Raw genomic sequence first — 15,683 nt, forward strand, 5'->3', positions numbered from 1 at the left:
GTCCTGATTTTACATTTTATATAGGTTCCAAATGATTTATAAATTTCTTTCTAGTATATGAATATATTTGTATAAAGCTAAGTAAAATTAAAATATCTTAATTATTTTATTTTAACCTCAAACACATTCTGGGAGATAGAGGAAATTTATCTTTATTGTACAGATAGAAATACGAGGATTAATAGATTACACTAATTTACTAATGTTGCATTCTAGTGTAGAAATTAAGAAGGCTCAGCACTTGATAATAACATATGATGTAATTGGAAAAGGAATATGTGACACTAAGACAACAGCTCATAGTCTCACTCAAGAGGCTGCACAAGATAACCTTGGTTAATGTAGTGCAAAATTTGGCCTTTATTTGTTAGGCTCAGAAGTCATATTTTTTTTTGAGCTATATCAGAGGTTAATTAGTTCAAGAGGTTAATGTTTAAGTCTAAATATAAGACTGTGAATTTACAATGAGAAATAATTATCACAAACTTCAGATTTTAAGCTCATTGGATTTTATATTCTTTCTAGGGACAGATGAATTTTAAAAGCCAGGTAATAATTTAAAAAGTTGTTTATTAAGTATTAGATGAAAGGGTGTTGGAGGAATCAGATGTTCAGTGGCATGAGGTTGAGATAACCTGTTACATCCATCTCAGAGTAGTAATGTTCATGTCTGTAGACTAAACTTCTTAAATGCTCCTTGCTGTAACTCCCAACATTGTTTTCTGCATTCAGTATGGTTTTTCGAGAGGGATCAGACTTCTCAAAGGTTGATGGTGTGTTGGTCTTCTTCCAAGAACTATACTCAATTGATCAATGCCTACATTTTTTTAGTACATTCATTCAAGGTGCCTAGAAGTCCTTGTTTGGCAAGGACTCGTGTCTCCTTAACATAACTTTACTTCCTTACCTATATTTTCATCAGTTATTTGGATTTCACTTATTTCCTTGGCTTTAGGACTATAGCTCTTAACTGTTTAATGAATATGCGTTAATATGTCTTGTCTTAGCCTAATCTCCAGTTCCAAAGATAGGAACTGGGGAAAATTATCTGATGGTCTTTTATCTTTCTGTTTGAACTGTGGGTCTAAGCCCAAGTTGGTATGCTGTAAATATACAGTAGTGGTCTTAGGTGTCACTTGATGTTCAGTCACTTAAGCATTGCATATCCCTAAATTTCTGATTCACTTAAAACCCCAGGAATGAAGTTAAGGAAGACTTAAAGGAATCCACTTTAGTTCTTGTTGTTGTTCTCATTTTATAGCACTTGTCCATGAAATACCTTCAAATCACCAGAATCCGGGGGAGGACCGGTATTTATTTATTTTTTGTTTCTTATGAGAATCCAGGGGAGGACAGGTTTTTATATTTTTGTGTCTTCTGAGAGTGTCTAGATAGTATGTAGTACTATAACTAGCCATCAGAAATACTTATATTTAGAATATTGACCAGTTAATAAGAAAAATGAAAATGTGATAGTTTATATAGATATTTTAATCAGACTGGATTTTGTTTTGTTTTGCTTTTTTGGTGGTGCTAGAGATCAAACCCAAGGCCTCACACATGCTAAGCAAATTAGATTGCATTTTTAAATTTAAATATTTAATCACAGCACAATGTAAGATAAATTTCTTCCCAAGAAGGGTAAAACTGTTATATTGTTTGCTCATATGTACTGTCAGGTAGATAAGTCCTAGGTCTTCTTGTACTGGGAAAAACGGGGGGGGGGGCGGCAGGCCCAACAGTTGTTTTTTATAGAATTTTATAAAAAGGAGACACCCATAAGAAGTTGCCAGAAGCTAAAAATGTCATTCTTATATTTTCATTTTCTTTTCTTTCTAAAGGAACAAGATGAAGTAGAAAAGTCAAATAAAAAAGAATTACAAGAAAAGGAGGCAATCATCCAGGCATTAAATATAAGAATAATAGAAGAAGAAAAAAAGAATTTTGAGCTAAAGGATCAAGTCACAGCCACTGAAAAATTAATGAGAGAATTATAAGAACAAATTGCAAGTATAAAATTAGAGCTGGCTAATTCTAAGCAAAAAGAAAGACAATGTTCTGAAGAAATAAAACAATTAATGGGTACAGTTGAAGACCTTCAGAAAAGACATCATTACACAGATAGCCAGTTTGAATCTGATGTGGTACAGAAAATGGTGGAACAAGAAATGCAGAAAAGATTAGAACAACTCTGAGCAGAGATGGATGAAATGTATGGGCAGCAGATAGTACAGATGAAACAAGAGTTAATAAAGCAATACATGTCACAGATAGAGGAACTTAAAGCACAACATAAGGAAGAAATTGAGAGTGTTTTAAAATCACATTTAAATATTATAATTAATGAAGATCAAATAAAGTTAATGAACGTGGCAATAAATGAACTGAATATGAAATTACAAGATGCTAATGCGCAAAAGGAAAAACTCCAAGAAGAACTAGGAATAATTTCAGGAGAAAAATCTACTCTGCAGAGACAACTTGATGACCTTTTTGAAGAATTGAACTTTTTAAGGGACCAAATTCAGAGAGCTAGAATGATAATAGCTGAACAAGAAAGTCAACTGAATGAAGCACATAAGTCCCTTAGTACAGTGGAAGCTTTAAAAGCTGAGATTGTTCTGGCATCTGAATCTAGGAAAGAACTAGAGTTAAAACATGAAGCAGAAGTTACAGATTACAAGATAAAACTTGAAATGTTGGAAAAAGGAAAAAATGCTGCATTAGACAGAATGGCTGAATCACAAGAAGCTGAATTAGAGAGGCTGAGAACACAGCTCCTATTTAGTCATGAAGAAGAACTTTCGAAACTAAAAGATGATTTAGAAGTTGAACATCGAATAAATATTGAAAAACTTAAAGATAGCTTAGGCATTCACTATAAACAGAAGATAGATGGCTTACAAAATGAAATGAGTCAAAAGATGATAACAATGCAATTTGAAAAAGATAATTTGATAACTAAGCAGAATCAGTTGGTTTTGGAAATTTCAAAACTAAAAGATTTACAGAAGTCTATCATGGATTCAAAATCAGAAGAAATGACCCTTCAGATGCATAAACTCCAATAGGAAATTGAAATATTAAGACAAGAAAAAAAAAGAAAAAGGTACGCTTGAACAAGAAGTTCAGGAATTACAACTTAAAATTGAATTATTGGAGAAACAAATAAAGGAAAAAGAGGATGACCTTAAAGAAAAATTTTCACAACTTGAAGCAGAAAATAACATTCTTAAAAATGAGAAAAAAGCTTTTGAGGACATGTTGAAAATTTATGTTCCTGCTGAACAAGAAGAAAAATTGATTTTCATTGACTCCAGCAAGTCCATATCCAAAGATTGCAGCTGGCAAAAGAAATGGAAATGCTTACAAAAGAGAATGAGGCCCTCAAGCAACAGTGTATTCAGCTAAATGAAGAAATTGAAAAGCAAAGAAGTACATTTTCATTTGCTGAAAAAAATTTTGAAGCTAACTATCAAGAGTTACAGGAGGAGTATACTTGCCTTCTCAAGGTAAAAGATGATTTAGAAGACAGTAAAAACAAACAAGAATTAGAGTATAAAAGTAAACTTAAAGCACTTAATGGAGAGCTTCATTTACAAAGAATAAATTCAGCTACAATCAAAGTGAAAAGTGCCATGCTTGATACTGACAAAGCTTTTGTTGCAGAGCCATTAGAAATCTGTGAAGTTGTTGAGAAAGATACAACAGAACTTATGGAAAAACTTGAGGTAACCAAGCGAGAAAAGCTAGAATTGTCAGAGAAACTGTCTGATCTCTCTGAACAATTAAAACAGAAACATGGTGAGGTTAATTTTCTCAGTGAAGAAGTCAAATTTTAAAGCAAGAAAAAGAGAAAATTCTATTGAGGTTTCAAGAGCTAGAACTCCTAATTAACCATCATAGAGCAGAAAATATAAACATGTGTGATGTTCATTTAAGTTCTTTACAAGATGGAATAGTAACTATTATAAATAAGAATTCTCAAGGATCATTATCTAATGTAGGTGAAGATTTTGGAGAAGAATCAAAAACAGTAGTGGAAGAGAAAATTTCTTTTGAAAATGTGGCTATTAGAAGAAAAAGCAAGCAAGAACAGTTATTTTCACCATCAGTAACAAATGAGTCCTCACCTGGGACAGATCAATCAAGTGAAAATGATAAACTCCATCAGGAACTTTATGTACTTAAATCAGAACAGGTATATTTACTTATTTACATATAGTATAGCACAGTGAAAATGTATATTTCATACTAAAAGAGTTTTCACCTTCTTAAAACAAATTTATAAAAGAAAATGAAAGTGAATCATGTAATTCTCATTTGGATCTATCATTTATCATTTAATTTTCCTATTTTTTCTTAAACTGCTTTTCTTTTAGCTAATCTATTATATATTCTGCTCAGAAAATAAAGCAATATTTTCTTTGTAAAGACAATAATTTAAATAATATTGTTTAGAATCTCAACTTTACAAAAGTTATTGATTTTATAACTTAGTATTTTGTTGCAATTTCAAAGACTTTTAGAGTTTTTATTTCATACTGGTCTTTTTCAAGGTTCCACAATTGTAAACAAACTCTTGAGTGTTTTAGAACCTTATGCAGTTGTTCAATAGTTATAAATTCTTTTTTCCTTTTTGCAAGAAAAACACTTAAGCCTTAGAGTTTTTTGAGGAGGAAAAAAAATAGTATTAATTCTCTGTACAGCTAAAGAAATAAAACACATAAAATAATAGGTTATTTCCTTTTATGTCAGCTATTCATATTAGAAATAACAGAAAAGTCTGATGTGTATCTTCAGTATGATAATGCTAAATAAACTTTTTATAATTAAAAACATCTTTTAGCTGTAGATGGACATTTTACCTTTATTTTATTAATTAATAATATGGTGCTGAGAATTTAACCCAGTGCTTCACACATGCTAGTCAAGCTCTCTACCACTGAGCCACAACGGTAGCCTGCTAAATAAACTTATGTGCTTCTAAAACTTAGGTAATAAATATCTTTTGCAGATATAAGAGTTTAGTGTTGAAAGAGAGAAGAAGTTAAGGAGTATATATTTCAGTGAGGAAAGACAGGTAATAAATGTGAAAATAAGACAGAAATATTGTTAAGAGTCTATGAAGAAATAAAACATGGTATTGTGATAAAATAAAACAGGGAAGCTCACAAAAGAAATTGAGAATGATGGGTGGAGGTGGGTGGTGGTCTGGAGCTTGGAGGAATTAACACTTGAACTGAGATTCGAATGAGAGGGAAGAGGCTGCATTATGGAAATTAGAGCAGTTGTACCATGAGTAAATTTGAGGAACCGATTTGAAGGCCTATGTAGTTGAGTTTGAGAAGAATTTGAAGAAGGAAGAAACTCAATCATAGGGAGCCCCTTATAGACTTTGTAAGTTTAGATTTTTATCCCTAAGTACAATAGGAAGTCATCGGAAAGTTTTCTGTTTTTATTTCTAATGACATGTTCATGTTGATGATCTTATCAAATGTGGTCATACTTTAAGTTTTTAATAACTTGAATAGACCCAAGAAATTCAAATTGCTTAACTACTATTGCTATGTTAAATATTGCAAATTGTTTTTAAAACTATAAATGGTGGTGATTACTCCTAAAAAATGTCAGACATAATTTAAATTTTATTAAAAAGCATTATTCGAAGAAGACCTGAATTTGAAGTACATTTGTCAAATTGGTGAAATTTTCTTAATAGGAATTTTGTTTCTGTATTGAAGATACTTGCAATGGTGTTTAGATACTCTCTCCTTGAAATTAACTAAACAAAGTGAAGAAAAGCAAGTCTGTAAATTTCTCCCATTTATCATTACTAAAATAAACCCCATCATTGATACAGAGGGGGGAGTAAGGTATGTATGCAGGTGGAGGGAAGCTCACAGAAGAAATTGAGCGGTGACTTACATAGTGATACTGTTTACTTGTCTGAAATACTGCAGAGGCAACAAAATACTCCTACTCTCAGTATTAAACTTAGTAATTAGAGCAGATATATCTCACTGAAACCAAAATAAATGTGGCTGTTAAGAATTTTTAACTGGCCAGCTGCAGTGGCAAACGCCTATAATCCCAGCTGAGGGAGGCTGAGGCAGGAGGCTAGTGAGTTCAAAGCCATCCTCAGCAACAGTGAGGCTGTAAGCAACTCAGTGAGACCCTCTCTCTAAATACAATACAAAATAAGGATGAGATGTGGTTCAGTGGTCGAGTGCCCTGAGTTCAATCCCCAGTACCAAAAAAGAAAAAAGAAAAAGAAAAAATATATATATATATTTTTTACTGAAAAGAAAGAAATGAATAGTTTTGGAGTATAATTCCAGATTATCAAAGAGTCTTTTCAACATTGGGGTGCAAGAAATAAGGAGTGGCAGGAACATTATAGATATTGGCTAGTTATTGATGCTAGAAAAGCCATAAATTCAAGTGTGTGTGTTTACAATTGGAGGTAATTATTGGTATTGGAAGAGATACAGAGCTTAGAAACATCTACTGGAGCTTATAAACCTCAAGAGGATTCATAATATCAGTTCTGTGAGTGAAGAGACACTACTGTATAGGCTATATAGACAGCTACTATATCCCTAGTACCTAGAATAATGTTTTGCACATGATCAGCAGTTAATAATGTTTTACGAATGGATGAATGAGGGGTGAATAGGGGAAATAAACAAAGCTGCTTTATCAAGAATCAGCTGTTAATCAGGATAGGCCTTCATGTTAGAATGAAAATCAGAATAGCTTTTGTCGCTTGCTATTTAGCATTGTTCTATAAGCCCTAACCATTCCAAAGATAAAAAGATACATGGCATAAATAGAAGTAGATAATTCACAGGTGTAATTAAGAAATTGAGAAAAATAATCTAAGCAAAAAATCCAAAAAACCTAATGTAAAATAAATGTCAAAATTAGCCAAAAATATGTAAGACCAATATAAATAAAATTAGAATACTTTAATGAAAAATATTTGAATAAATGAAAAGTCTCATTTCTGAGTGGGCAATTTTTTATATTATAGAATGTCAGTTATCTCTAGATTTATCCAACTTAAAAAGTTACAGAAATTTGACTTAATTGTTTTATAGTTCATCTGGAAGAGTAAATGCACAAGGAGAGACATGAGTATTTTTTTTAAAAAAGTAGAATGTATGTAACATGATGTGTAAAAAATAATTTTTAGGTTTAAATTTTATCAATTTAATAAATGAGATATTGAAATGAGTTAAGTATTCAACAGCATAGAAAAGTGTCAAGAATATCTACATTCAAAGGAAGTAGAAGGAAGGAAATAAAGAGCAAAAAATAAGAGAACTTGTAATAAACAAGTGGGGAAATTTTTAAGAACTTTGGAGGTTTATTATTTGAAAAGATTATTTACAGGTTTTAGATCTCCAAAAATATGACCAAGGGGGGAAAAACACATAAGCAAAATCAAGAATGAAATAAGGACATAAGTACAGGTACCACAAGAAATTTTAAAAGTCATAAATAATGCTACAAATAATCTCTGCCAATAGATTTGAAAATATAAGCAAACTCTAAATGGTGTTCTGGAAGAATATAAACTACCAGAACTAATGCAAATTGAAATGAATAAGTTCAAATAACAATTAAATAGAAATGAATAAGTCAGTAATCATTAAAGAGTTGAAGTAGTGGTCAGAAGTTTTCCCTTTTGCCTCATCTCAAACCAAAATGCTAGACTTAAGACCATTTTACAAGTAATTCTTATTAACTCTCCAAGAACAAAAGTGTAATTGTCCACTAAAGTAGGATTAAAGAGAGAATGGAAGAAGAAAGGAAAGAAGAAAAATTGAAGAAAGAAAAACCACTTAGTTCACCTTAGAAGGCCAATATTAATATGAAGTCCTGATAGGAATTGTAAAGAAAATAAAATTGTAGAGTAATCTAACTTGTAAGTGTAGTTGCAGAAATTCCAAATAAAATATTAGCAAGTTATATCAAGAGTGGACAAATAGTTAAACATTTGAAAAAAAAATCTGTGACTGTAATCTCTACATTTTTATCTAGCAAGACAAAATCCATGATTATTTTAGTGCATATCAGAAAAAATACATAAAAAATTTGACAACCCATTTATAAGTTAAAAAAAAAAGCTTTAGGAAATCAGGAATAGCAGGGAAATTTTCTAGTCATGATGCTGATTTTCATCAAAATGTTGACAGATTATATTTCTGATGGTGAAATTTAGAAGCATTTTCATTAGAATCAAGTATAGGACTAGGATACATACCCATTGTCAACATTACTATTGCAACATGGTTTTGTAGTTCTTAGTGAATGCTTCTCCAGTTCTTGCAATATGACAAGAATAGGAAATGAGAAAAAATATGAACAGATCAGGCAAAACTTTAAAACAAAGATAATAAGATGTTTTGAGTTTTTGTTAAGAAAATTATAAAATATTGAAGGACACAAAGACCTGACTGTGTGTTAATACATATCATATCCATAATGGAAAGATACAAAGAAAAATATCAGTTCTCTCCTAATTAATAATTCTAGTCAAAATTACAATAAGGTTTCTTAATGAATGTGGAATACTGATTCTAAAATTGATATAGAAGAGTAAATAGTCAAGAATACTCAAGACAACCTTAAAAGTATGTATTTGTTATCAAAACTTATTACAAAATCATTATAAACAATATGGTTTAAGGCCAGGATGGTTAAGTAGATCAGTAGAATATAATGAAAAGCCCAGAACAGATCTGTATCTTGTAAAAATTTAGCAAGAAGGCCCTACAAATCAATGAATCACTTAGTGAATCTCTACTACATTCCAGGCACTGTTCAAGTCATTCATAATTTAACAGTGAATAAAAATGATCAATGAAGAATAAAGTTTACTTTTTAGGGTTTAAATGAACATTAGAAAATACAGACAAATATTTCTGGTGGTCTTAAGTGCTATGAATAAAATTACAGTATGATAAGAAGAATAAGATCTCCCTAAGTGTAGGGCTTTTTTTTGCATAGGGTAGGTCAAGGAAGACTACTTTGATGAGATGATATTTGAGCAAAGACAGAGGAAATCAAAAAAATAAACCAAATTAGCAGAAGAAGCTTAGAGTATCCAAAATTGTTTGGGAGGGAAAAAAAACAAAATTGTTTTGAGCACAATTGACTTTTGATACTAGAGGTTAGAAGTTAGGGAATTAGATCATTGTCCCTTTAGGGAAAAAAATCAGGTTGGTTAAAAATGTACACATAAGAAGAAAATAGAATCTTAAGATAGGGAAAACTTTTAATAAAGACAAAGCATGGGAAAAGATTTTAAAATTTTATTGTATCTTTTAAAAACAATAATGTAAAATAGATTTGAGGACTGGGACTAGATATTTGCCATGAATGTAAGTTGCAAACAAAAGCTATCAAGAATATAGAAAGAACAATTAATGTAACAAGAGGTCCAAAAACAAAATAATAATGGGCAAAAGATGTGAAAGACATGTGCCTGAATAGGAAATCAAAGTATCTAATAAACATGAAAATATTCTTTCAACCTTACTATTCAGTGTAAAAATAAAATAACATTTTATACCCATTAGGTTGGTGAAGTTAGTCTGATATAAAGAATGGTGAGGATGTGAGTATATAAGTACTCAACCTTCTGGTAGCATTGTAAATTAGTATTGTTATATAAAAATAATTTGATCAAATCTAGCACAGTTAAAAATGCACTATCTGTGACCTAGCAGTTATATTTCTAAGTAGTTCTCAAAGTGGGGTTCCTGACCAGAAGCACAGCATTACTTGGTAACGGGTTAGAATTCATAGCTCTTTGACCTCTCCTGAAACAGAAACTGTGGGGATGGGGTTAGGTTCCTAAAGTAACCTGTTTTAATAAGCATTCCAAGTGATTCTGATGCATGTTACATTTAAGAACCACTAATTAGAAAGAAATTAGCACATTTATCCAAAAATTAGGAATAAACCAATTTATCTCTGAAAGGAAATGGACAAATTTTGGTATAGTCATAATACCACAGTTAAAATGAATTAACCTGTCTCCTACATGCTGTTAATTTTTTGTTCGTTTGTGGTACTGGACATCAAACCCCCCGTTACCTACATGGAATAATACCAGAGTTATATTGAATGAGAAAATAAACTTGTAAAATTAATATTATTTGTGTAAGTCCATAAAAATACAAAATATACAGTGCATTGAGAATGCAAAATGTATTGTAATGAGAAGTGATAATGCAAGAATTGGACTGGATTTGTACCAAACTATGATAATGGTTGCCTGTGAGAAAGGAGTGATGAGAACATAGAAGTGTATGGGGAGTACACGGAATGAAAAAATAGAGAAAATGTTATAGTACTTGTTAATTTGGGTTTCGAGTTTATTGTTTGCATTTTTCCATATTTAAAATAGTATTTTAAATCCAGGCATGGTGATGCATGCCTGTAATTCCAGCTATTTGGGAGGCTAAGACAGAGGAGGGTTCTAAGTTCAAGACCAACCTTTGCAACTTGTTGAGACCTTGCCTCAAAAAGAGCTGGGGTTGGGATTGTGGGTCAGTGGCAGAGCGTTTGTCTCACATATGTGAAGCACTGGGTTCAATCCTCAGCACCACATAAAAATAAAAATATTGAAAAAAAAGGGGGGGCTGGAAATGTCGCTCACAGGTAGAGAGAACCCCTGGGTTCAATTCCCAGTGCCATGAAAATAAAATATTATTTGAAAATAAAAATGAAAGATAAGGAGGAGCCAAGACAACATGAGAGAAATTGGTATGAAAATTTGTTCTCCTGGTCTCCTTGGCTAACTACTCTTACACAGCTGTAGCCGATTCATTGCTGTTAGTCCCTTAGGGTTTTTAATTGGACCCTGAATCTTTAACTGTTTATTTAATAAGATATATAAAACAAAAAATACATTCTGTAAAACTGATGGTCATCCATACTCACTACAGTAGCTGTAAACCAATGATGATTAATTAATGATTTGATTAGTTCCATAAAACCAGTGGAGATGTTATAGGACAGGCTATATAAGCAATGACCAAACAGACTTCATTTTACCCTGAGACTCCATATTACGTAAGAAGAGCTTCTCCCATAGGAAAGCCCCATCACTGTACCACATTAATAATTGCCTAGCATAGCCTACTTACAATACAAAATAGCAATTCTTACACAATGTAAAATTGTTCTCTTTGGTTCCCATTTTCCTTGGGCAGTGTACCTTTCTGGGGAATAATTGATTAGATGTTAGTAGCCATTCTTTAATTTATATTCAACTAGGGTCACTTTGATCCATTTCTCTTTTGATTATGATTATGAAAAAATCCCAGGAGAAATGAATGAGATGAAAATTTGATTAAGACATTGCATTGTTTCGCTAATGGCTTTATTCTGCTTCTGTACTACTTCTTGCTTGCTTGCTTGCTGGTTGCCAAGTCAATCTGGATGTGGTTTTCGCCTTTAAACATTATAAAATGTTGAGGCTCTAGGCTGTTTCCTGCAGAGGCAACTTGTTTCTGTAGGGAGCAGTCCCGGACAGTCAGAATAAAGACTCTCCAATATGGACAAATCATAAGCTATACCAAATATCAAAATTTGCTCTAAAATTGAGGTAATGATACTACTCTCCTTGAAAAAAGAAGTAGCTCAGTATAACTGAATGAAGAATGAAGAAAAAAATGTCATTGGTTCTCTTATGAAGTTTTAAACTATAATTTATTTCTCCTCTTGTTTTAGTATATGCAAAAAGCAAATTATTTTATAGTAAATTATTTTAAATTTTTCTAATGTATATTCACTTTCAGAATGATTTAAGGCTACAGATGGAAGCTCAGTGCATATGCCTTTCACTGGTTTATTCAGCTCACGTGGATCAGGTTTGTGAATATATGGAAAATGAAAAAGATAAAGCTCTTTGCAATATTAAAGAGGAGCTTATTTCTGCTCAAGAGGAAAAGATCAAGGAACTTCAGAAAATATACCAGTTAGAACTACAGAATGTAAAAACACAAGAAATAGGTAAATAGTTTCTGACTTATAATTACCATGAAGCATCACTTAGAGTCCACCATTTCATAATTCTGTCCTTAGAACTCACAGGGGAAGGTGACTTGTGTATCTAAGCCCTAGTCTTATTTGTTCATATAATCATTGGATATTCATTTAAGTGCTAGAGAAAACTAAAATTACTGAGTCATTTTTCCCATAGGAAATTATAATCCATTGGGAAAGCATATATAAAATACACTGAAAATTTCTGAAATGTAAAGAATGGAGAGAGAAAAAAGAGTCTTGTCTTTCCTGGGGAGATGAGTAGCATGAGGGTATGGGTAGGAGTAACTGGGTTGGAAATTGGGGGAAGGCTATGGAGTCTTAAGCATTGAGCTCTATCTAAGATTGCATCCATTTGGGAAAACTGGGAATTCATGTTGTGTTAGCTAGATAAAACTGGAGAGATTGGAAGGAGCTTGATTAGGAAAGGTTTTATGTACTCTGATGAAACATGTTTATGTTTTATGCTATTGGTGATAAGACCTACAACAGGATTTTAAATAGTGGGAGTAACAATAAGATTTTTATTTTAAGTTGATACCATTAGGATCAGTTGGAAGGGATGAAATTATTGATGGGAAGACCAGCCAGATTGAATTGAGTATGAGAGAAAGTTAAGTTCAACACTTAAAGTTAGGTTCTAGTTTGTTGTTAATGTTAGCAGAAATTAAGAATGATACCCAAGTTTCCAGCTTAAGAAACTAGAGTATGGTTCTAATCATAGAAAGGAACCAATTTGTGAAAAAAATAATAATTCAGTTTTAAATATATTGAGTTAAGAATAGAATACTTATTGACTTTGTAAAAACATATAGGAGTTAGTTGAAAATAGAAGTCTGAAACCTGGGAGAAAATTTAATTATGAAGTAAAGATTTATAATCAGCATGAATGTCAAGGACAAGAGGTCAAGGACAAGAATGAGTTATCAGGGGAAACTAGAGAGTGAGTTAAAAGACCAAGATGGAATAATGGGAAGTAACAATGTTAAGGGACCATACAATGAACCATAAACAATTAGTAACAATTAATGTTTTTCTTTCATGATTATTTGGCCAGTTAACTAGACTTCTTGTGTTCAAGGTATCTCTAGGCCTTCACTTTTGCTTTTAGGAATGAGTTTTATTATTGGAATTGCTTTGGTGAACAGAATAGAATTTCAAGCATATTAGATAATACCATGCTTTTTCACTTCAGGGGTTCTTTGAATATAGTAATATTTTAAGTTTGTATTTTTTTAAATTGATATCTTCTTGAGGTAGTCTGTCCACTATTTCCCAAATTGCATGTTAACTAATGGTTCATTTAATTGGCAAAAAAGTTAGTTTAGTGTTTAATTATCAGCATTTTTAAGAAATAAAAATAAAAGAGGAAAGTGAAAGGTGTTAACTACTCTCCTCTGGTCCCTTTTCAACCCTTCTTTTGTTTCATGTTTCTGAATTGTTTTAAAGATATAAAATTGTTGAATTTAGAGATACTATACCATAAAAATAGGAGAAATGATCTTGAATCACACTGCTTTCTTGTTTTCATCAGTCAGAATGGGTCAAATTAAAACCTGAGTTTCACTCAAAACATTTTTCAAAGAATAAATATTTTATACATTGAAATAAAATGATTGTTATTTCACTGAGAAGTTTGTATTGAAATGTGTATTGTCTTCTCTTCCTGTTATCTTCTCTGAAAGATACCAAAAAAATTAAACAACTTGAAGAACAAATTCAAGAATTAGAAAACTTCACATGCTTTTTGCGCAAACAATTGAAAGAAACTGAAGAAAATCATAGGGCAGAAATTTATTCTCTACAGGAGAAGCTTCAAGCCATTAGTGAGGCCATGGTGGACCCAAGGTATCTATTTACTTAAAACTTCATTCAGCAGTATTTGTAGCTTAGTAACAATGATAGTATCATCTGGAATGGTTATTTTAAGAATAAAATATAACTTTAACAAAGAGATAGGATGTAACATTTTTAAGAAATAAGAGCAGGATATAATTCTGTATCTTTGAAATGTGTGAAATAAATGTTGGTATAAACCAAAGACATTTTATTATAGGAATTTTACTTATACTTTTATAAAGATGTTATTATTAATCTATTTTCTGAATTAAAATAAGTCAGGTAGTAGATATTTACTTGTTTATTCTATGCCTAGGCTTTGATATGTTGATGTGGTGAATACTTAAATAATCTAAGTATGATCATTCCACTATGACTTGAATATACTCGTATACTCCATTTGATTGTCTAATGCTCAAATTCATCATGTCCCAAATAGAACCCTGATCTATGAGGAGAGAAGAAATGATCTTCAATTACCACTATGTATGTTTTCTTGGATCAGGATCTTCTAAAATTTTCTCCTTCTGTAGCCATCTTCATCCATCCTGACTCCTTTCTGTCGTAACTCTCTGCCATTCTATGAAAAAATCTTGGGTTTTTTTTAACCTTCAAAGTACATCAAAATTGTGCCACACCTTACTGCTCCACTGGTCCCTGCCATTGTTGTGTGTTTCACCTGGATTACTTAACTTCTGTTTACAGTCTGTTCTCTATATAGTCAACACAAGTGCCAGAACCTTTGCTTTTATAATTTCAGTTACATCATGTTACTCTAATCCTCTTCTACTCTTTACAGTCTCACTAGTCCTGAGGACCATGACATCTTTGACTTTCATTTCCTACTGACTTTCTTATCACTTACTGTTCTCAAACCATATAATCCCATGGGTTTGGGGTTGGAGCTCAGTGGTAAAGTGCTTGCCTAGCTTGTGTGAGGTCCTGGGTTTGATTCTCAGCACCACATATAAATAAATAAAGTAAAGGTCCATTGACAACTAAAAACATTTTTAAAAGATTAAAAAATAAAACCTCATACATCCCCACTGTGATCCTCAAATATATCACATATCAGTATGCTTCTGCTTTAGGGATTCATTGGCTTTTTCTTCTACCTAGAATGATTATTCTCCAGGTATTTGTATGCCCACACCCTCATCTCTTTTGGATCTTTACTTAGATGTCATGTTCTTAAATAAATTAAAATCTTCCCCAAAGTGTCTGTGTCTTACTTTTCTGCTTCATTTTTTCTTAAAATTATTTGTTTTATATGTACGTGTACATTATAATCATTGTGTGTGTGCATGTATATGTGTATATAAATAATGTATGTATGTAATTTATGTATCCAAATGTATATAAATTTAGAGGAAGTATTGTTTCATTTTGTTTGTCTTCAATTAAGGAATTTAAGCCTTTTTTAAAAAACATTTTTATTAGTTGTTATTTTATTTATTTATTTATTTACATGCAGTGCTAAGAATTGAACCCAGTGCCTCATACACACTAGGCAAGTACTTTACCACTGAGCCACAACCCCAGCCTAGGAATTTAAGCTTATCTTTGTCTATTTCAGTCACTGATATATTCTAAATCCACATGATTTGTAAATACTAATCTTACCTTATTGTTATAAGATTAGACATTTTAAGAAAACATTGTTACAAAGTAGTGAATGCTTATATAACAATACAGAATTTAGACATACATACCAAAAGATATGTGGGTAGATAAAATTAAAATTAAAATGATTGTAAGTTAAAATTAAACTAACTGCA

General features: G+C 31.6%; 1 protein-coding gene across 1 annotated transcript in view; it reads left to right on the plus strand.

Annotated features, from left to right (window-relative positions):
- Positions 1-15,683, plus strand: part of LOC143390223 (A-kinase anchor protein 9-like) — a 79,204-nt gene that overhangs the window by 20,488 nt on the left and 43,033 nt on the right. The window contains 6 exon segments of the mRNA XM_077108332.1: positions 1,842-3,095; positions 3,097-3,340; positions 3,343-3,834; positions 3,837-4,201; positions 11,820-12,033; positions 13,737-13,914. Coding sequence (XP_076964447.1) covers positions 1,842-3,095; positions 3,097-3,340; positions 3,343-3,834; positions 3,837-4,201; positions 11,820-12,033; positions 13,737-13,914 — 2,747 coding nt within the window.

The sequence above is a fragment of the Callospermophilus lateralis genome, unplaced genomic scaffold (assembly GCF_048772815.1).
Source record: "Callospermophilus lateralis isolate mCalLat2 unplaced genomic scaffold, mCalLat2.hap1 Scaffold_52, whole genome shotgun sequence".
Classification (NCBI taxonomy): Eukaryota; Metazoa; Chordata; class Mammalia; order Rodentia; family Sciuridae; genus Callospermophilus; species Callospermophilus lateralis.